The following is a 23,925-nucleotide window of genomic DNA, read 5'->3' as shown; positions in this document are numbered from 1 at the left end:
AGACGGAGGAGCATACTCTCCTCTCAGGGATGATTTGGTGGGTTGCCTTGTGATGATTTTGGGGATGATTTGGTCGGTTGCCTGTTGAATCTGGTGCTGAAAAGTTGTTCCCAGGGTTCATTTCATCAGGTATTCAGGATGGGTACACTGTGTGAAAGCCTGAATGGTGAGACCCTGGGCTTGCTTGCAGTTCTCTCTTTTCTCTCTCTCTCTTTCTATTGCACCTTCTCTACAGTATTCCATTAAGCTGCCTTTAAGTGTTTTACCTCAATTATCCTCTCAGGAAGCAACCTTAAGAGAGAGTCAGCATTTGTAGAAAGATCCAGCGTTTGGAGAAAGATTTAGTGTTTGGAGAAAGAGCCAGCGTTTGGAGAAAGAGCCAGCGTTTAGAGAAAGAGCCAGCGTTTGGAGAAAGAGCCAACGTTTGGAGAAAGAGATAGCATTTGTCAGATGTAGCATTATCATATGAAACATTATCAGATGTAGCATTTGTCAGATGTAGCATTTGTCAGATGTAGCATTATCAGATTTAGGATTATCAGATGTAGCATTATCAGAGTTAGCATTATCAGATGTGGCATTATCAGATGTAACATTTGTTAGATGTAGCATTTGTTAGATGTAGCATTATCCGATGTAGCATTATCAGATGTAGCATTTGTTAGATGTAGCATTATCAGATGTGGCATTATCAGATGTAGCATTTGTCAGATGTGACATTTGTTAGATGTAGCATTATCAGATATAGCATTAACAGATGTAGCATTTGTCAGATGTAGCATTATCAGATGTAGCATTATCAGACGTAGCATTATGTACATAACAAGTTAACACTACATTAAGGAATCATCATCAGTCATGTACAACTCCCTCCATGGTTAGCTCTCTCCATTTGGGACATACTGCTGTGCAAATCACACACTTCTTAATTAAAGCCTAGTGCATAAAACACATTATATGCCAGCACTGAATACTAACCTCCATCGCCTGCACATTCAAATTATGGCTAGCTATCATACCTAAATGTGGCAGATCCTTGGAGGGAAAATTTGACAAATGCAGACTCTCTGTCCTCCAACGGGTTCCTATCTAATGTGTGACCAAAAACCTCCCAAATCATGTTAACAGAATGTCCATCCAGAATCTCCCTCGGTTCCCGGGATGAATCCTTCTCTTTGGATGGGTATTCTATTTTCAGAGCTGCTCTCTTTGCAAATCATGAAGCAAACACCCATAACTGGATTAAGTGTGCTCAAATAGAGGGTAACAAATCTTGCTCAAATACTGACTGAATAAACAAAACATATTCTCACAATGAATGGGTAGGCAGACATAGCCTTTGCCATTGGTCCTGATGGAACTCAGTGGATGTTTCTTTAGCTGCCCTGTCGGTCACTGTAATGAATAGGGAGAGAGGATCTCTTTAGCTGCCCTGTCGGTCACTGTAATGAATAGGGAGAGAGGCTCTCTTTAGCTGCCGTGTCGGTCACTGTAATGAATAGGGAGAGAGGATCTCTTTAGCTGCCCTGTCGGTCACTGTAATGAATAGGGAGAGAGGATCTCTTTAGCTGCCCTGTCGGTCACTGTAATGAATAGGGAGAGAGGATCTCTTTAGCTGCCCTGTGTGTCACTGTAATGAATAGGGAGAGAGGATCACTTTAGCTGCCCTGTGTGTCACTGTAATGAATAGGGAGAGAGGATCTTTTTAGCTGCCCTGTCGGTCACTGTAATGAATAGGGAGAGAGGATCTCTTTAGCTGCCGTGTCGGTCACTGTAATGAATAGGGAGAGAGGATCTCTTTAGCTGCCCTGTGTGTCACTGTAATGAATAGGGAGAGAGGATCTCTTTAGCTGCCCTGTGTGTCACTGTAATGAATAGGGAGAGAGGATCTCTTTAGCTGCCCTGTGTGTCACTGTAATGAATAGGGAGAGAGGATCTCTTTAGCTGCCCTGTGTGTCACTGTAATGAATAGGGAGAGAGGATCTCTTTAGCTGCCCTGTGTGTCACTGTAATGAATAGGGAGAGAGGATCTCTTTAGCTGCCCTGTGTGTCACTGTAATGAATAGGGAGAGAGGATCTCTTTAGCTGCCCTGTGTGTCACTGTAATGAATAGGGAGAGAGGATCTCTTTAGCTGCCCTGTCGGTCACTTTAATGAATAGGGAGAGAGGATCTCTTTAGCTGCCCTGTCGGTCACTGTAATGAATAGGGAGAGAGGATCTCTTTAGCTGCCCTGTCGGTCACTTTAATGAATAGGGAGAGAGGATCTCTTTAGCTGCCCTGTCGGTCACTGTAATGAATAGGGAGAGAGGATCTCTTTAGCTGCCCTGTGTGTCACTGTAATGAATAGGGAGAGAGGATCTCTTTAGCTGCCCTGTGTGTCACTGTAATGAATAGGGAGAGAGGATCTTTTAGCTGCCCTGTGGTCACTGTAATGAATAGGGAGAGAGGATCTCTTTAGCTGCCCTGTGTGTCACTGTAATGAATAGGGAGAGAGGATCTCTTTAGCTGCCCTGTGTGTCACTGTAATGAATAGGGAGAGAGGATCTCTTTAGCTGCCCTGTGTGTCACTGTAATGAATAGGGAGAGAGGATCTCTTTAGCTGCCCTGTGTGTCACTGTAATGAATAGGGAGAGAGGATCTCTTTAGCTGCCCTGTGGTCACTGTAATGAATAGGGAGAGATCTCTTTAGGCCCTGTGTCTGTAATGAATAGGGAGAGAGGATCTTTAGCTGCCCTGTGTGTCACTGTAATGAATAGGGAGAGAGGATCTCTTTAGCTGCCCCGTCGGTCACTTTAATGAATAGGGAGAGAGGATCTCTTTAGCTGCCCTGTCAGTCACTTTAATGAATAGGGAGAGAGGATCTCTTTAGCTGCCCTGTCGGTCACTGTAATGAATAGGGAGAGAGGATCACTTTAGCTGCCCTGTCTGTCACTTTAATGAATAGAGAGAGTCTCTAAATGGAGTTCATTATCCTGCCCAGGGAATGATCGACTTCTCTCTCCCTCCCTCTCTCTCTCTCTCTCTCTCTCTCCCTCCCTCCCTCAGTCCCTCCACTTCTCTTTCCATTTCTTTGTTTTGATACATCACCCCTACTTCACACCCTCCAACTTTATTCCTCCTGGTTTGCCTTTCTTCAACCATCTATTTTCCTCTTCTTCTTTTCTCTCATTGATTCTAGGTGCTGGGAGTTAAGTGCTGGGAACATTAAGTGGATATACCAAGTCCCCATTCTGACAGCCATTGGGGTAAGGCAGAGTAATGCTTTGCTTGCTGCCTCCAGTCTGTCTGTGTCTCAGAGTTGGTGTAGGATGATACGCTGCCTCACAGAAAAGTAGATGAAGTTTTCCCCTTAACTTTACGCTGTTTCATAACACAGCTGAACACCTCTGTGGCAGGGACACAGACAGATATCAGAGCAGGAAACGAAAACTCAATTCATATGATAATTGCTCTTTGTCTCTCTCTCACTCTTATGTGCGTGTGCTTGTGCATTCATGTGGCTGTGTATGTATGTTTGTGCATTCATGTGGCTGTGTATGTATGTTTGTGCGTGAATGTGCTTATCTGTGTCCCATCAATGTTTTGCCAGTCAACACCCACATGAAGGTCTGTAATATCATTACCGTATGTTTGTGCACTGAATGTGGCTGTGTAAAGTATGTTTTATTTTTATGCATGTGGCTGTGTATGTATGTTTGTGCGTGAATGTGGCTGTTTGTCTGTATGTTTGTGCATTCATGTGGCTGTGTATGTATGTTTGTGCGTGAATGTGGCTGTGTATGTATGTTTGTGCATTCATGTGGCTGTGTATGTATGTTTGTGCGTGAATGTGGCTGTGTATGTATGTTTGTGCGTGAATGTGCTTATCTGAGGATCCCATCAATTATTTACCAGTCAACACCCACAATCGAAGGTCTAATAATATCATTACCGGAAAAATACCAACAACATTTTCACTAATATGTAAAGTACCAGTCAAAGTTTTGGACACACCTACTCATTCAAGGGTAGAGTGTTCAAAGCTGTCGTCATGGCAAAGGGTGACTACTTTGAAGATTCTCAAATATAAAATATATTTTGAGTTGTTTAACAGTTTTTCAGTTACTACATGATTCCATATGTGTTATTTCATAGTTTTGATGTCTTCACTATTATTATACAATGTAGAAAATTGTAAAAAAAATAAAGAAAAGCCCTCGAATGAGTAGTTGTGTCCAAACTTTTGACTGGTTCTGTACCTCCAGACAAAGTGATAAGCAGCATCTAATGAAAGACAGGGACAACATGAGTTCAGATGTCTTCTGATGACCTTGTTTACCATGTTACCATGGCGAACACCAGAGGCCAGAGAGGCAGGAGATGTAGTACGACGATGCAAAGTGTGCGACTCAATATTAGGAAGGTGCTACTAATGTTTTGCACACTGTGTATTACGATTAGTTACTGAAGGCATGTGCATATCATGATGATTAGTTACTGAAGTCATGTGCATATCATGATGATTAGTTACTGAAGTCATGTGCATATCATGATGATTAGTTACTGAAGGAATGTGCATATCATGATGATTAGTTACTGAAGTCATGTGCATATCATGATGATTAGTTACTGAAGTCATGTGCATATCATGATGATTAGTTACTGAAGGCATGTGCATATCATGATGATTAGTTACTGAAGTCATGTGCATATCATGATGATTAGTTACTGAAGTCATGTGCATATCATGATGATTAGTTACTGAAGGAATGTGCATATCATGATGATTAGTTACTGAAGTCATGTGCATATCATGATGATTAGTTACTGAAGGAATGTGCATATCATGATGATTAGTTACTGAAGGCATGTGCATATCATGATGATTAGTTACTGAAGTCATGTTCATATCATGATGATTAGTAAGTGTTGTCTGTTCATTTGATTCACAGATCCATTCAAACCTACATGGATCCGTTATTACTCTGTTATTACTACCATCTGCTGTCACAACTACTGTATACACAAATCCTTGGGAGAAAATATTGACACCCGTTTGACGTCTATCCACTGCCTCATTATTATCTAGTTCAGATGACCTACTTTTTTTGTCAGTGATGTGATTTAAGCATTGACGTGGACCCAGAACATCCATTTTAGTTGTTTCTGCATGAATAATTATTATATTGAGAGTAAAAAAAAACATCTAAAACCAGGAAAAATAAATCCGATTAAACAGAATTTAGGAAAATACAAAGATAATTTGATGGGGCCTGTCATGCCAAATACTGTTTATTAACCATAATATTACCAGGAACAGTATATTGACAGAACACATCTCTTCTATACCATGGCCCCAGGGAAGAGTTTCAGGGTAGAGGAGAATGATGTGCCTATTTGAAATAAATAAATCAAATGAGCAGCTGGCGACGTTTCATTTCTTTGAACTACCTTTCATGCTAGAAAAGGTTGTAGAGTCCTGCTCTAGATCTTATGGGGACCCATTTTAGCATTCATCATTTTATGAAACCGCTCAGCGTGTGGGTTCTTGGGAGCTAAAGATTAGAGACCCATCACCAAGCTTTTCAGAAGCTGAAGGAAGATAGACAGTATGAATGTCTGCTTCTTATTGTTTATGGGTTTCTCTCACATTACTGAAATCAGATAATGTTGTGGAAAATTGGGGATAATAGTGGAAAATTGCACGGCGGCAAAATATTTCGATTGAGATTAAAAATTCAACTCTGCCCCCAGCTGCCTTTGTATGTGTGTTAACTCTGGAAATGTGAGAGATAGCAACTGATATGGAAGCACACTTATCTTGGGTCGTTCCAACTATTCGGCGCCTTTTGAGAAGTGTAACTTGATTTCACCTCATTTTAACATCCTGTCATAAATAGCACATTTTCAACTTCATAAACACATTTCCCACCTTGAAGTTAAGTAACAAATACTATAGTAAGTTCCTATTAAGTGCTGGGTTGACCGTAACAGGGTTGACCATAAAAGGGTGGATGATTTCATATTAAATCAGTCATAAATCTGCTTGTGACAGGAGAATGGAAGCTTATTATGTGGATCAAGGACCACAATTGAATGCAAAAAAAAAGACAATTGTTAAGACATTTTATAGCCTGTTGATCTATAACAGGGTTGACATGTTACGCTCAACCCACTCAGTTTACCAGCACAAAACACAAACAAACGGCCAAAAAGAGTTGAGCCAGCTCCCCTGCTTTTACACTATGATTTGACTATTAGATGATCAATGTTTCCTTAAAAAATGTATCTATTTAAAAAGGAATAGGTTCACCATATATGACCAACCCGCTCGATTCGGTCTTATGTAGCAAAATTAGATTGTGTTTTTTACATTGGATAAAAGTAGAGACTCGGAGCTAGAAAATTGTATGTCATACACTACAGTTGAGGAAGAATGGGAAAGTCATTCTGCTTTGAAAGTTGATAAACTTGTAAACTCACTTTTGAGAAAATGGCCTTTGAATGTTTTTGTTACACGAACTGGAGAGCTCTTCTTTGTCTGCACCCATTCAGCATCGTTCACACCCTCTTAATCTAAACTCAGAGCTTTGTCAGATTGTCCGTTTGTAAATTCAGTGTTTCGCTCTCGGAGCATTCAGAGGGCACACTGGACGCTCTAGCCAGTAGGGTTGAACCAAGCGTTCTGTCCAAACAACAAGCAGTCAAACACACAAGCTAACTGGCTAACGGTGGCTAGCTTGCTAGCTACTTCCAGACACAAATGAGAGAACAGCTCACTCTGACCTTTTTACATACCCTAGCAGAGCTGGTTAGGCTATTTGTATGTTATCCAGAGCGTTGGTGAATGCAACTGTGCTGCTGGCAACAATTTAATTACGCTTTTTTTGCCAACATTTACTGCCACCGGCCATATTCAACAGGTGTTGAGCGTTTTTTTTCCTTATTTTTTTCATAAATTTGTCAGTTACTTCTGCGCTCTGGCACACTCAGACGAGAGTGCTCTGAAATCGGAGTAGATAGCCAGAGCGAATTCACCAGCTACGTCTATTAACAGTTGATGCATTGACATCATGAACATTCTATTGAAATGGTCACTTGGATAGTGGAGTCTTTTGTTAAGACATGTAGCTAGCTAGCTAAAAAATAACCATAATCCCAACTCATGACTACACTGCATAAATCTGCAGGAAACTAACCAACCAGGTTCAATGTCAGCTAGCTAACATTAGGCTAAAACTAGCAAAGCAAATGGCTCTGATATATGAATAATATTACTACACAGATCATACACGTCTCATTACCAGTACACTTTAACTTGAAATGAAAACAACTTTCTGACTAAATTAGAAATGTGTAATATCTGAAAATGTAGCTAGCTAGACTATCTTACCCGTATACATGGATGGACGCTTCTCCGTCTCTGTCACAGATGCCATGGTTGGCCTTAGTTTGAAGATGTAATCCGGAGACAGGTGTTTTATCCATCTCCTTAGCGATCATACTCTAATTCCAATGATTTCTGAAATTGATCTCTTGGCATGTCCAGCCCACTCATTATCTCATCCAATCATGGCTAATGGGAAGGTTGCTGACTTTTTCTGTGGCTAAACCAACTAGGCTCGCAATTTAAAATTGTATTCGTATTTACAGATGGCATAGAAGTTTGTTATTAAAGCACATGAACATTCCAGAAGGAATTTCTGCCAAGAAAACACATTTTGATATAAAAATAAAGTTTACGTTCAAATGACTCTCATGTGAAGTAGTGACGTGTGACATAGGCCTAGTTTCCTGAAATAAGTCACATATTAAAGTGAGAGCTCAGTTCACGTAACAGGGTTTACCTTAAAATAAGGGACAGACGTAAATTAATTACTAATCACATTAAATAAATAATAATCTTCAGAAATTACTTTGTGAAAGCAACAACATAACTAGGGCTTTACAGTGACCGTGAACCTTTGGAGACATTTGGGGTTAAGTGGGTTAAAATCTTCCTAGAAGTCACAGAGGTTGCGCCGAGGGTCAAAATGCAACATTTTATTCATATAAAAAATAGGAATGATTGAATTCTCCAAAAATCCTGTGTGTCAATCTAAGTAACATAATAAAAAATCCCCATCAAAATCCATCAATTTAAGCTAGAGATGGCATGGGCTATGTCTCAATCCAGGGCATCCGCCTCTGTTGGCTTTCCTGACGGCTTTCCTGTCGGCTTTCCGCATCTGCAGTGGAAGGTGGCCAAGCTATAGCGGTGTTTGTCACACCATGAGACACCCAGAAAATTGGTCTTCTCACGAAAACGACCGTACAGTTTGACCACACTATGGACAAATGTCTCTCATGAACAACATCGTCCACACCTTTTGGGCTACAAACTAATCAACTCGGGTCGCAGAGCATTTCGGATTATTCTTTATGTAAATCCGAGACACTACATTTAGGATGATATGTTAAGTTTCATATGGTATGTATTAATTTGTGGATATCCATCACCCATTTTGTATGATAAGTTATCAATTACAATTCGTAATATATGTTATGTTACAATATGTTACGAATTTGCTAAACGTATGATATGTTACGAATTTTAGCTAGGTGGCTAATGAAAGCTAGCTGGCTAAAGTTAGCTAGGCTAGGGGTTAGGGTTTGGAGTTAGGGTTAAGCTTAGGGTTAGGGGAAGGGTTAACTAACATGCTAAGTAGTTACAAAGTAGCTAAAAAGTAGTTGAAAAGTTGAGAATGGTCTAAAAATGTCCCAGATGAGATTCAAACTCCCAACCACCCTACTTTCTTTATCCCCAATTTTGTGGTATCCAAGTGGTAGTTACAGTCTTTTCCCATCGCTGCAACTCCCGTACGGACTCGGGAGAGGCGAAGGTCGAGAGCCGTGTGTCCTCCGAAACACAACCCAGCCAAGTCGCACTGCTTCTTAACCCGGAAGCCAGCCGCACCAATGTGTTGAAGGAAACACTGTAGATCTGGCGACTTGCTAAACCCTCTCTTAACCCGGATGACGCTGGGCCAATTGTGCGCCTCCCCATGCGTCGCCCAGTCACGAACCAGGATCTCTAGTGGCACAGCTAGCAAGTGCGATGCAGTGCATTAGACCACTGAGCCACCAGGGAGGCCACTACTTTTGTTTTTGCCTTAAATAACCATCTGTCTTAAACCACTTCAAATGTAACATATCATACTAATTTGAGTGTCCCGGATTTATACAGTATGTACTATGTTACGTCTAGTCTATGAGACCAGGCTGAACTAATATGACCCTGTAAAAAGGGAAGACTCTCACGAACACAATGGTGTTCTCTGTTTTGCTCTACGACCCTCCACAAGTGTCACGACCCCCACAAGTGTCACGGGGCTCATCTGAAGGTAACCCAAACAAATTAATAGAAGTACGGAGGTAGTTTTGTGCCAACAAAAACAAAAACACTTCCTGATCTTTCTTATATCTCCTAGATGTAGGACACACACTTCAAAACCTTATGATTTTTTGCCATTTATGATTGTGTTATTGAATACATTTCTATGGGCTATAGTAGTAAAGGCCAAACTTATAATTTTTTATATACATTAAGTATTCTTAAAATTCAAAATCAAATAGCAAAATGATCCATGGTATGAGTGACTATCTTAAAACAAGAAGCTTTCCTCTCCTCAGTTCAGCTCTGTTCCTTTTGGGTCAGAGCCTTGAGGGAATGTGTATAATTACACTGATTTTGGTCTGAGACCGAACGGAAATCGGAGGGAATGTGTACATTAACATTGATTTCATATGGAGGAGTATGATGAAGTCATTGGGATCTGAGGATGATCTGAATCTATACGTTAGGTGGGATGAATAAGATGTGAGGGTTGAGTCGCAATTGGCACCCTATCCCCTTTTTAAATAGGGTGACATTTGGGATGCACCTAGAAACTCCACCTGGAAACTCACACATGGAAACTCCACCTGGAAACTGGCTAGAAGGCTGGAAGGAACTCTTGAGGTTGAGATTGGTAATAAGATCATATCTGTTTTGATAGACGTCTGGGTCTCCAAGCTTTCCATCCAACGATGCAGTTAGGCTAATAAGCAGATTTACGCTCATTTAATTATGGTCCAGAGAGAAGGCTTAGTTGAATATTTAGTAAAACATTTGGATTAGTTGAATATTTGAATGAAAGTCAGTTATAGAGTTTTCTTGTCAGATGTCATAAGTCACATATTTACTCCTCATGAATGGGATGTCTTTCAGTGATATGGTTGAGATTACAAAATTAAAATGCCATCCATAGCAATTCTGTTCCCACTGCAATGGATGGCACAATAACCCATCACTCTGAGATGGGACTACCTTTTTTAACCTATTCTGCATTCAAATTGACGGGGGTGCAGGGGGCCTAGTGCGTCTAGCATACCGACTAGTAACCGAAAGGTTTCTGGATCCAATCCCCGAGCTGACAAGGTAAAAATCTGTCGTGATGCCCCTGAACAAGGCAGTTAACCCACTGTTCCCCGGGCGCCGAAGACGTGGATGTCAATTATGGCAGCCCCCCGCACCTCTCTGATTCAGAGGGGTTGGGTTAAATGCGGAAGGCATTCAGTTGTGTAACTGACTATTGTCTTGTGTTTTTGTATGTTCTGTATTAATATTGTTGTGGTTTTAATGTAATTCATATTGTTGTGGTTTTAATGTATTCATATTGTTGTGGTTTTAATGTATTCATATTGTTGTGGTTTTAATGTATTCATATTGTTGTGGTTTTAATGTATTCTGTATTCATTGTCATGGTTTTAATGTATTCTGTATTCATTGTCATGGTTTTAATGTATTCTGTATTCATGTTGTCATGGTTTCCTCATACAAAGTGACAGGTTGTTTAATGGATGTTGAGTTCCATTAGGAGCCCCATTCTAAGAGCCCTCTGTCAGAATGAAAGCCTAAATATGTAAACGTCCCATTTGCATTTTTTAAATTAATTCATTATACTGAGGCAAAAGGCATTCAACTGATTGCCACACGTCTCAAAATTAATACTTTTCATCATGCCATTTTCACCCGTCGCTGAGGTGTTCCTCAGAGAGACTCGATCATTCTTCATGAACAATGACCTGATTCTGTATATGAGTCAGGCAAAAATGACGAGTTTAAAATCGAATGCCCTCTCAATACTCGTAATCCTCCTTGAGCCCCATTTCAAAGCCTGTAGTCTCTTATTATATTACATTTGGAGTTCTATAACTCATACTTGTACTGAATTGCTTGATTCATTGATAGACCATGGTAGATAGAACCTGTGTTTTCACATGTCCAGGCACTGTATGGTCTATCATCAGGGTTCGTGAGTAACTGATTACATGTAATGGATTACTTTTTTTCTTAACCGTAATCAGTTATGTTACCAGTGAAAAATATTGTAATCAGAATACAGATACCTTCGTAAAACTAGATGATTACTTCTTGGATTACTTTTTAATTCAGAAAGGATTTTTGCAGGAAAATATGTTAATAAGAAACCTTTCTATTTTCTCAATGACATTCAATTCAGCATTTAAATAAGGTGCAAATTTAAGTTTGTTCCATCACAGCAAATGAATTTTATGGAACGTTTTTGTCCTCTTCTTATGCCTTTTAAGAGGAAAGTAACTGAAAGTAATCAGATTACATTACTGAGTTTTGATTACAATTATGGACAGGTTACTGGTTGCAATATTGGATGTGTAACTGTAACTGATTACATTTAGAAAGTAACCTACTCAACTCTATATCATATATCAACATACAGTCAAGCCCATGTTATCTCTCAATGGATTGTGAAGAGATATTAAGTGCTAAGAAGATGGGCTTTTGAGATAGAATTGAGAGGAGATTAGAGAAGTGAGGAGATTAAAGAAATGAGGGAATACTTGTACTCTCTGCAATCACGTGTCTATTATATCTGGTTCAGCTAATTAGATTTTTTTTTCCAATTGTCTTTTCAGCTGAATTTTATCCTTTTTGTGAACATTGTGCGAGTGCTGGCAACAAAGATCAGGGAGACCAACGCAGGGAGATACGACACAAGAAAACAGTACAGGTGGGTAAAAAGATGGCAAAAGATGACCCACCAGTTTCTGTGAGGACCCACTAGTTTCTGTGAGGACCCACTAGTTTCTGTGAGGACCCACTAGTTATTTGAATGTCTATTGATCACACTGAAAGTCAACTGTAGTAAGGCATTTGACCTTTTTTTCTCCTGTAGAGTTGAACATTGTTGATATAAAAAAACACTCATCATTTCAGAAGGTTATAGACAAATTATATACACAACTATATTCAGACTGCCTCTTGTGCTCTTAACTTTAGTACTTCCTTTAATGTTCCCTTTTAACAATGACTTGATATGGGTGTACATCTTGTCTTGGGTGCGAAATGTCTTGCCACTAGCTTAGAATTTATGTTCGGTCTGAAATGTCCTCTGTGCTTCGTTATCGTTTCAAAGTGGGATGAAACACCATAAAACATACACAAAAGCACATATTAGTAGGTATTATTTTCTATCTGCAATTACCCATGATGCTACTGAACAACATCCATAGTGGATGTTGAAAGCCTCTGTAATGATAGGGCTGCGTGTTGGGGAGGTGAGAGTTATTCCGAGGTTCATTCAGAGGATGCATCTCAAATCTCACCCCTAGTGTTCCCTATTTAGTGCACTGCTTTTGAATACGACCCATAGGGCTCTGGTCTAAAGTAGTGCACTATAACGTGAATAGAGTGCCATACGGGACTGATCCAGAGTGTTTCCACCAGGGTCGAAGCCCCACGTCACTCTGCTAGGCTTAATAACAGTTATACAACGCACGCACACACACACACACACACACACACACACACACACACACACACACACACACACACACACACACACACACACACACACACACAGGCACACACATGCACATTTGTACACACACACACCAGCGTCTGAGTCACCTTACAGACCAGGAGAACATTACCCTGCAGGAGACTGTCAACCCTGCTGTGGGCGTCAGTCGTGTTCACTGGCCTGTAGCATGAATGATGATGACAGATATGAGGGAGGCACGCTCCCATCTTAACTAAGTGTGCCATTTACACCATTTTCCCATCTGACGTCTGCCTGCAGGCCATTTATAAATGCTTAATAATTACCAGTAGGTTTCGTTGTTTATTGGCATTTTCACTGATGGATCGGGAGATTGTTTAGATAGATCATCAATACAGATCAGATCTGAGGGGAAGAACCACAGGTGAGGAAAGCAGAATTTTGCAAATGTGACATGACTGATGGCCATCTGTGACATGTGACACCCTGTTTACTAAACAGGGAGTTGTTGGTGAGATTGTCATGGCTGAATCCACTGCGATGTAAAGACGGGTGACCTTTAGCCTTTCTGTGTGACAAAAACAACTACGTTGAAGTCTGACTGCGCAGAATTACTGATCACCTTCCATCCCAAATAACGACCTATTATGAGATAAAGATTCAGCATCTTGTCTTGTCTTGCTCAAACTGATCCTCTCCAACCTGTTGCTTGTGTCCGTACCCACAGGAAGTTGGCTAAGTCCACCCTGGTGCTGGTGCTGGTGTTTGGGGTCCACTACATTGTGTTTGTGGGGATGCCTCACACCTTCCAGGGCCTCAGCTGGGAGGTCAGGATGTACTTCGAGCTCTTCTTCAACTCCTTCCAGGTAACTGGTTATTCATACCATATTTTTTAAAATTAGGTACAGATGTAGAACCTTCATTTGAGCCAGTTTCCTATAGCAGGAAAATAGTCCTGCATCAACAGGAAATGTGAATTATTATGTGGATTATAATTACATTTACATTTTTGTAGGGATTGATACATTTTTCATTATGGCAAATCAAGTTAGAATTTTCAAAGTAGAAATTGCCAACTTTAGAAGCCTTTTTAAAACTCAAATAGACTGCAAGTTTTACATTCTCAGCAACAAAAGAGTGATCCAATTAAGATGCTACATCTGCAGACATTTCGTCGCAACTTGAGGGAGAACTTTACTTTCCAACACTGCTTGAACTTTATCCCCTAAACATAATTTCTCACCTGAGGGAATTTAGGCTCTTTGTGGCCATAGTCCCACCAACATCCATGAAAAAAAAACAAGCAATGAAATTACGATTTGCTTCATCAATCTTACCTTTATCTATCGCCACAGACCAGTGACATTGTTAGCCGATTCAAAACTCTGACATAAGCTTTGGGAGAGATGGTCAATACAACTGATTGCTACTGTACTTCCTACATGATCATTTTCCTCCTCATTATCATCTTCCTCCTTAGCACAAACTGGCCCTCGCAGTCTAGACCTGGATAAAGTATCTGCCGGAAAATTTGGGAAATGAGCCAAATTTTGCTTCCAGAAAACAGGAGTTTCTACTAGAGATCCTTCTACTGAGGAGGTGATAGCAATAGATGACCCTTACTCCCTGGAGAGAGGAGAGCAATCTACTAGGAATAATTACAGAGAGGCTGCTATAGTGCACTCCAGTGGCAACACTTCCAATGACCCTGGCCCACAGGTAATGGGAAGGGCTGCTCTTAATGGGCTCTGAATCATACAATCAGTTGTAACAGTGGTGCCAATACCATATGTGTCCCACTCTCTTTTGGAGCCCATAGTTACATACTATACTGTTGATTTATTTTCACATCAAATCAAAATGTTTTTGTCACATGCGCTGAATACAACAGTGAAATGCTTACTTACAAGCCCTATACCAACAAGAAGTTCAAGAAATAAAGTTAAGAAAATATTTACTAATTATTTTTAAAAAAAATTATAAATCAAATCAATCAAAAAGTAACACAATAAATGTACATAACAATATCGAGGATTTATACAGGGGGTACCAGTACCGGTTAGTCGAGGTAATTTGCAAAGTGACTATGTACAGCAGGGCTGCCCAACGCTCTTCCTGGAGATCTACTGTCCTGTGGGTTTCCAGTCCAACCCTCTTCCTGGAGATCTACCGTCCTGTGGGTTTTCATCCAACCCTCTTCCTGGAGATCTACCGTCCTGTGGGTTTTCAGTCCAACCAACTTCCTGGAGATCTACTGTCCTGTGGGTTTTCAGTCCAACCCTGTTGCTGGAGATCTACCATTCTTTTGGTTTTTGTCCAACCCTCTTCCTGGAGATCTACCGTCCTGTGGGTTTTCAGTCCAACCCTCTTCCTAGAGATCTACCGTCCTGTGGGTTTTCAGTCCAACCCTCTTCCTGGAGATCTACTGTCCTGTGGGTTTTCAGTCCAACCCTCTTCCTGGAGATCTACCGTCCTGTGGGTTTTCAGTCCAACACTCTTCCTGGAGATCTAGCATCCTGTAGGTTTTCAGTCCAACCCTAATTTAACACACCTGATTCTACTAATTAGCTGCTCAACATGACCTTAACTAGCTGAATCAGATATGCTAAATTAGGGTTGGACTGAAAACCTACAGGACAGTAGATCTCTAGGAAGAGGGTTGGGCAGCCCGGATGTACAGCATAGATAACAAACAGTATCCACTGTAAATGGATGGTGTTTACTATGTTTGGTAGGCCTAGCTCATAATAGTTATTAAAATTAAGGTTAGTGCATGTAACCCATCATTACCTTTATAACTGTGTTCTATGCTGTTTCCCTAATGAATTAACTGATGTGGTAGAATAAGCCACTATATTCTGAAAGATGTTCCCCACCCGTTGAAGCCAAATCGTTATATTGAATGAGGATTTTAGGGGTGAGGGGAAGTACACAATTTAAATTCCACAGGAGAGCCCTCTCACCCCTCAAAATTGAAAGTGTCTCTGAAAGCTGATAAAACAGTATTCAATTTAATGAAGTAGGATCCAGTTTTAAAATCAAGCTTTAAAGTAGTTACAAATAAAAAGACTTTGGGACAGGAGTTAAGCAGTGAAAGCTACTTTGCTCTGTAGAATTGGCTCTGTAGCGTTCACTCTGTACAGTTCAATCAGACTGGTGTGGTTTGACAGGGTCTGCTACAGGTCAGGGACTGAGCCTCAGGCAGGTTGGAAGATTCCCTGCATCCTGGCACTTTCCCTTCATCTCCCTGTCTAACCGCGTCTAGCCGAGGCCAATAAAGACAGGGAAGGTCCTTCTCCGGACCAAGGGCTTGTGACAGATCATGTTCACTCTCAGTCAGTCATGAGAGCCTTTTGTTTAACGTCAGTTGATCACAGCTGAGCCAGACAGGGTAATAGTGGGTTGGACACCCCGTTAGTAGCTCATCACGAAATAATTTATTATCATTCTACTAATATAACATTTCAGCTTCAAATCAGATTTTTATGATTTTGAATTGAATGATTTAAGGGGATAATTATAGAGACAAACAACTGTTCTTCAAAAGAGCTACTCTGACTGACAGCTGGCCTTTCAGAAACCTCTTATAAGCTGCTCATCGTATCTTAGACTCTTTATTGTTGCTTTAATAGTTGTTCTGACAGAAAGAACAAAGATTTTTTCTTTCAACGAAATTTGACTAGCCACGCAAAATGTATCACTGTGTTGACTACAATAGTGGATGTCATGTACAGAACTTTCATCTTTGTTGTTTAGTTGTCTTCCTATGGAATTACCCAGAGGATAACAGCTTTCCTCATGGTTTGTGTTTCCACGTTTGTTTCAAATGCGTTTTGTAATGTGTTTTTCTCCCCTCGTCTCCAGTTAGCAAAATTAATTCCTTCATATTCTGTCTGTTTCTGCACGTACGTCATAGCCATAATACCCCATGACATTATTATGTTTCTACATGTAGATCATAGCCCTATTCCCCCAAGGCATTATTCAGTTTCTACATGTAGATCATAGCCCTATTCCCCCAAGGCATTATTCAGTTTCTACATGTAGATCATAGCCCTATTCCTCCAAGGCATTATTCAGTTTCTACATGTAGATCATAGCCCTATTCCCCCAAGGCATTATTCAGTTTCTACATGTAGATCATAGCCCTATTCCTCCAAGGCATTATTCAGTTTCTACATGTAGATCCTGGCTGTATTCCTCAAAGGAATTGTTCTTCAAATAGCACAGTGTATAGTGGGGATAATTTTCATACAAACATTATAGCTATGTGTTTTATGTACAAAGTTTATATCTCCACTTTTTTGGAGTGAACATATGAGTCACCATCACTGAATAATATGACAGTTTGACTCATTGTGTATCTTTGTTTACCAGCTGAAGGAGGTGATATGATAAAAGAGTGAGAACAACACCATGTCTCTTCACATCACCTTACTAGGCTAGTCACATGCCTGATTTAGCTCAGTCAAAGAGTCAAAGCCAGCCAGCACCATAGATCTGCAACCTTTCCATAGCGCAACTTTGTGCTGCTGCTTGCACAAAGACAGGCAGGACTGGAGGAAAGGGGAATATCTGAAAGAGAGAACAGATATAATGGTCTGTAAGATATAGCAGAAGTGATGCTAATCAATGCATGAACTTTTATAGAGTAATAATGACTTGAGGAATAAAGGTTGAAAAATGAATATGAATTATATCAAAACATCTCATACATTCATAAGCCATATCAGTAGATATGTGTTACGTTGAATAGAGACATAGAATGAAGGAGAGAAGGGTACAGATGTAAGATCTTAATTTGACCCAGTTTGCTACAGAATGGAAATAATCCTGCAGCAAAAGGAAATGTTAATTATTATGTGGATTATAATTATTGGACATTTTTGTAGGGGTTGATATAATTTTTGTTAAGCTAAATCAAGTCTGATGTTTTAAAGTGGAAATTACAAACTTTAGAAGCCTTTTTAAACCAGTAATACACAAGTTTGCATATCCTTCTGTGTAGGAACATTTTCAGCAACAAAAGAGTGATCAAATTAAGATCTGTACTTTTCCCCCTGGGATATGTCACCAGATTGACAAAGTTTTCGCAATGCTATCAACCTTCCATTGCTTTAGAGTATGAATGGAATTGAATAGCATCTGCAACACAAAAATAAACTCCTCTTTTCTATTACACTGGTTCTCAACTCTTCTGTCTCTTCCAGGGCTTCTTTGTATCCATCATCTACTGCTACTGCAATGGAGAGGTGAGTGTGGATGATTCTACACTCTCTATAAGTTGTCTAACTTCAGCCAGAGAGGAAGAGGCAGGATGGCAACAACAACTGACCGAGTTACACCAGGAACGCACAATCCCTCCATCAGTGCTCAGAAGAGGGCTGAATCTGCCCCCAAATCTGCCGCAAAATCTGTCTGTTCGAAAATGAAGGGAAAGGGAAAGGGGGAGGCCTAGTCAGTTGTACAACTGAATGCATTCAACTGAAATGAGTCTTCCGCATTTAACCCTCTGAATCAGAGAGGTGCGAGGGACTGCCTTAATCGTTGTCCACGTCATCGGCGCCTAAAGCATTTTGTATGAAGGTCAATGGGAAAGTGTCGAATTTGGCCAACATAAAATTGTATTGCTCATTTTCTACTTGAGAGTTATTTGATAAATTTAAGTTTTGTAATGTTTAGGTTTGAGAAAAACAACGTAATATTCGAATTGTGCCTGTTCTTGTCTGCTCCCGCCTGCCCTCTGCCTCTACAAACATTTATTCCCATTGTTAAAGCATTGAGTCCTGTATCTTGTCAGTATATAAACTCAACAAAAAAAGAAACGTTCTCTCAGTGTCAACTGAGTTTATTTTCAGCAAACTTAACTTAATGTCTAAATATTTGTATGAACATAACAAGATTTGAGACATAAACTGAGTTCCACAGACATGTGACTAACAGAAATAGATTCATGTGTCCCTGAACAAAGTAACAGTCAAAAGTAACAGTCAGTATCTGGTGTGGCCACCAGCTGCATTAAGTACTGCAGTGCATCTCCTTCTCATGGACTGCACCAGATTTGCCAGTTCTTGCTGTGAGATGTTACCCCACTCTCCACCAAGGCACCTGCAAGTTCCCAGACATTTCTGGGGGGAATGGCCCTAGCCCTCACCCTCCGATCCAACAGGTCCCAGACGTGCTCAATGGGATTGAGATCCGGGCTCTTCACTGGCCATGGCAGAACACTGACATTCCTGTCTTGTGGGAAATCACGCACAGAACGAGCAGTATGGCTGATGGCATTGTCATGCTGGAGGGTCATGTCAGGATGTGCCTGCAGGAAGGGTACCACATGAGGGAGGAGGATGTCTTCCCTGTAACGCACAGCGTTGAGATTGCCTGCAATGACAACAAGCTCAGTCCAATGATGCTGTGACACACCGCCCCAGACCATGATGGACCCTCCACCTCCAAATCAATTCCGCTCCAGAGTACAGGCCTCGGTGTAACCCTCATTTCTTTGACGATAAACGCAAATCCAACCATCACCCCTGGTGAGACAAAACCGTGACTCGTCAGAGAAGAGCACTTTTTGCCAGTCCTGTCTGGTCCAGCGACAGTAAGTCCATGCCCATAGGTGACATTCTTACAACAGGCCTACAAGCCCTCAGTCCAGCCTCTCTCAGCCTATTGCGGACAGTCTGAGCACTGATGGAACGATTGTGTGTTCCTGGTATAACTCGGGCAGTTGTTGCCATCCTGTACTTGTCCCGCAGGTGTGATGTTCAGATGTACCGATCCTGTGCAGGTGTTGTTACATGTGGTCTACCACTGAGAGGACGATCAACTGTCCATCCTGTCTCCCTGTAGTACTGTCTTAGGTGTCTCACAGTCAGGACATTGCAATTTATTGCCCTGGCCACATCTGCAGTCCTTATGCCTCCTTGCAGCATGTCTAAGGCACGTTCACATAGATGAGCAGGGACCCTGAGCATCTTTCTTTTGGTGTTTTTCAGAGTCAGTAGAAATGCCTCTTTAGTGTCCTAAGTTTTCATAACTGTTGCCTTAATTGCCTACCGTCTGTAAGCTGTTTGTGTCTTAACGACCGTTCCACATGTGCATTTTCTTTAATTGTTTGTGGTTCATTGAACAAGAATGGAAAACAGTGTTTAAACCCTTTACAATGAAGATCTGTGAAGTTATTTGGATTTCTACGAATTATCTTTGAAAGACAGGGTCCTGAAAAACGTCCGTTTTTTTTTGTTGTTGTTGAGTTTATATAATCTTTGTAGACAGTTCGCAACTAATGGGTGTGTGACTGTGACCAATGATAGCTACTACCACTGTGGTGGGTGTAGGCAGACAGGAAGTGAAGCGAAGCGAGAGGCTTGACTCCACCCCAAAATCTGACCCTAAGAAAAATACAGTGAGAAGCAGACCAAGTGGGGATTTTTTTTGGTATGGAGGGCTGCGGATTTGACTTTTCTGGACCTCTCTTCCCAATAGCTAAAGGTCCCGAAGCTTCTGCTCTGCTAGTAGAGAACAGGCTACTCTGGCAAATGGTACTCATTTCATAAAGTTAGATCAAAGCTGAATCAATTTCTGCAAGATCACATAATGAAAGTGTTCGACATAAAATAAATTATATTATATTATATTAGCAGAGAATAATGTTATTGTAAGACAAAAAACACTACCTAATTTTTGTGACATTTAAGGATTGTTGTGCGAATGGTCACATTTTTCTGTCATGTGGCCGAAACTCAACAGGGCGTTTCGTGGAAGTTTCGTAATGTTTAGGCTGTTACGAGTGTACTGATATATGGTGCATTCGGAAAGTCTTCAGACGGCTTGATTTTTTCCACATTTTGTTACATTACAACCTCATTCTAAAACGGATTAAATTGTTTCTTTCCCCCCTCATCAATCTACACATAATACCCTATAATGACAAAATGTGTAAAATAACAAATACTGAAATATCACATTTACATAAATAATCAGTCTCTTTACTCAGTACTTTTTTGAAACACCTTTGGCAGCGATTACAGCCTTGAGTCTTCTTGTGTATGACGCTACAAGCTTGGCACACCTGTATTTGAGGAGTTCCTCCCATTCTTCTCTGCAGATCTTCTCAAGCTCTGTCAGGTTGGATGGGGAGCATCACTGCACAGCTATTTTCAGGTCTCTCCAGAAATGTTAGATCGGGTTCAAGTCCGGGCTCTGGCTGGGCCTCTCAAGGACATTCAGAGACTTGTCCTGAAACCACTCCTGCATTGTCTTGGCTGTGTGCTTAGGGTTGTTGTCCTGTTGAAAGGTGAACTTTGCCCCAGTGTGAGGTCCTGAGCACTCTGGAGTAGGTTTTCATCAATGATCCCTCTGTACTTTGCTCCGTTTAACTTTACCTCGATCCTAACTAGTCTCCCAGTCATTGCCGCTGAAAAACATCCCCACAGCATGATGCTGCCACCACCATGCTTCACCGTAGGAATGGTGCCAGGTTTCCTCCAGACGTGACGCTTGGGAGAACCTTCCAGAAGGACTATGCCATCTCCACAGAGGAACTCTGGAGCTCTGTCAGACAGTCTTGGTGGTTCCAAACGTCTTCCATTCCAGAATGTTGGAGGCCACTTTGTTCTTGGGGACCATCAATGCTGCAGAAATGTTTTTGTTTCCTCTTCCCTCGACACTATCCTGTTTTGGAGCTCTACGGACAATTCCTTTGATCTCATGGCTTGGTTTTTTTCTCTGACATGCACGTTCACCTTTGGGACCTTATATAGGCAGGTGTGTGCCTTTCCAAATCATGTCCAACCCATTGAATTTACCACAGGTGGACTCCAATCAAGTCCTGGAAACATCTTAAGGATGATCAATGGAAACAGGATCCACCTGAGCTCAATTTCGAGTCTCTTAGCAAAGGGTCTGAATACTTATGTACAGTAAATAAGGTATTTCTGTTTTTTGTCTTTATGGGTATTGTGTGTAGATTGATGAGGAAGAAAATGTATTTAATACATTTTAGAATAAGTCTGTAACGTAACAAAATGTGGAAAAGGGGAAGGGGTTTGAATCATTTCCAAAAGCATGTAAGTGGACACACGTGGCATTCCGGGCAACTTCAGAAAAAGTTTGTGCCTGTTGTTCACACGCGTATCTGCCCCCTCTACATTTTTTCCCCTTTGTAACAGCAGTCAGTCAGTATTCTGTATTCTCAGTATAAAGTATAAATGGTCTTTCCTTCAGCGCAAGACACTTCAGGTTGAGAGCTTCCCCTTTTAGATGTCTGTTCTTTTGACATATGAAAAACCTGTGCTAAGATTCACCCTCTTCCTCTTTTCTCTCTTTCTCACCATCATCCTCACCCAACCACCCCACCTCAACCCTCTTCCTCCACCAACCACCTGACCTCAACCCTCTTCCTCCCCCATCCACCCCACCTCAACCCTCTTCCTCCACCAACCACCCCACCTCAACCCTCTTCCTCCCGTATCCATCCCACCTCAACCCTCTTCCTTCCCTAACAACCTCCTCTCCGCCTCTCCTCATCTCCCCCAAAGGTCCAAACGGAGATAAAAAATACATGGACTCGTTGGAACCTTGCATTGGACTGGAAGGTTCCGGTGGTGTGTGGCCGTTACCGCTACGGCTCAGTGCTCACCGGGCTCAACAACAGCTCCAGCAGCCAGTCTCAGCTGGCTGGGGGCGGGCCCGCCATCCGCTCAACCACCCTCTTCTCCAGCCGTGTCTATCGTAGCAACGGACCCCCAACGCTGTCCACCCACACCACCCTGCCTGGCTACGTCATCAGTAACTCAGACCCAGACAGCGTCCACCCCTCCATCCCTGAGGAACCAGAGGAGGGCAGTGCCAAGCAGGTGGATGACATCTCTCTGAAGGAGACGATGCCTGTCCTCAATAATAGTACGACCGCAGATGATGATGAGGAGACGTTGTAGACATGGGGAGAGACGGGAGGTTTTTCTGAATGTGACTGAGCTGGGAAAAACAACAGGCCTTTGGGATAGAGACCAAAGACTACTGGCTCCTAGACATGGGACCACATGTACATTCACACAGATTATTGGCACAGGTAGATACATACATGTGAAGACACACACACACAAACCACATAAAAACGGAAAAATAAGAAAAGATACGTCTCATCTTTGTACATACTCACAGACTGCCCTTTTGTAGCCAATTGATTGACATTTTTGGCAAAAAAAGTATTGCTTTGTCTATAAAGAATGTTTTATTTTTTATTTATTTCACCTTTATTTAACTAGGTAGGCTAGTTGAGAACAAGTTCTCATTTGCACCTGCGACCTGGCCAAGATAAAGCATAGCAGTTCGACACATACAACAACACAGAGTTACACATGGAATGAACAAAACATAGTCAATAACAGTAGAAAAAAAAGAAAAAAAAGTATATTTACAGTGAGTGCAAATAAGGTCAAATAAGGGAGTTAAGGTGGCGAAGTAATTATAATATAGCAATTAAACACTGGAATGTTAGATGTGCAAAAGATGAATGTGCAAGTAGAGGTACTGTGGTGCAAAAGGAGCAAAATAAATAAATACAGTATGGGAATGAGGTAGATAGATGGGCTGTATACAGATGGGCTATGAACAGGTGCAGTGATCTGTGAGCTGCTCAGATAAGCTCGTTCTTAAAGCTAGTGAGGGAGATGGGAATCTCCAGCTTCAGTGATTTTTGCAGTTCGTTCCAGTCAGTGGCAGCAGAGAACTGGAAGGAAAGGTGACCAAAGGAGGAATTGGCTTTGGGGGTGACCAGTGAGATATACCTGCTGGAGCGTGTGCTACGAGTGGGTGCTGCTATGGTGACCAGCGAGCTGAGATAGGGCGGGGCTTTACCTAGCAGAGACTTGTAGATAACCTGTAGCCAGTGGGTTTGGCGACGAGTATGAAGCGAGGGCCAGCCAACGAGAGCGTACAGGTCGCAGTGGTGGGTAGTATATGGGGCTTTGGTGACAAAACGGATGGCACTGTGATAGACTACATCCAGTTTTTTTATTTTATAGATAACATCGCCGAAGTCAAGGATCGGTAGGATGGTCAGTTTTACGAGGGTATGTTTGGCAGCATGAGTGAAGG

General features: G+C 41.4%; 1 protein-coding gene across 1 annotated transcript in view; it reads left to right on the top strand.

Annotated features, from left to right (window-relative positions):
* Nucleotides 1-23,122, top strand: part of LOC112225644 (parathyroid hormone 2 receptor-like) — an 83,165-nt gene extending 60,043 nt beyond the window's left edge. The window contains exons 9-13 of the mRNA XM_024389767.2: nucleotides 3,180-3,246; nucleotides 11,957-12,051; nucleotides 13,550-13,688; nucleotides 18,033-18,074; nucleotides 22,365-23,122. Coding sequence (XP_024245535.2) covers nucleotides 3,180-3,246; nucleotides 11,957-12,051; nucleotides 13,550-13,688; nucleotides 18,033-18,074; nucleotides 22,365-22,763 — 742 coding nt within the window. The 3' untranslated portion in view covers nucleotides 22,764-23,122. The remainder of the gene's footprint in view (nucleotides 1-3,179; nucleotides 3,247-11,956; nucleotides 12,052-13,549; nucleotides 13,689-18,032; nucleotides 18,075-22,364) is intronic.
* Nucleotides 23,123-23,925: the final 803 nt, after the last annotated feature.

Source organism: Oncorhynchus tshawytscha, linkage group LG26, assembly GCF_018296145.1.
Source record: "Oncorhynchus tshawytscha isolate Ot180627B linkage group LG26, Otsh_v2.0, whole genome shotgun sequence".
In the NCBI taxonomy this organism is placed as follows: Eukaryota; Metazoa; Chordata; class Actinopteri; order Salmoniformes; family Salmonidae; genus Oncorhynchus; species Oncorhynchus tshawytscha.
Note: the sequence above shows the minus strand (reverse complement) of the source record. Positions and strands in the feature narration are given on the sequence as shown.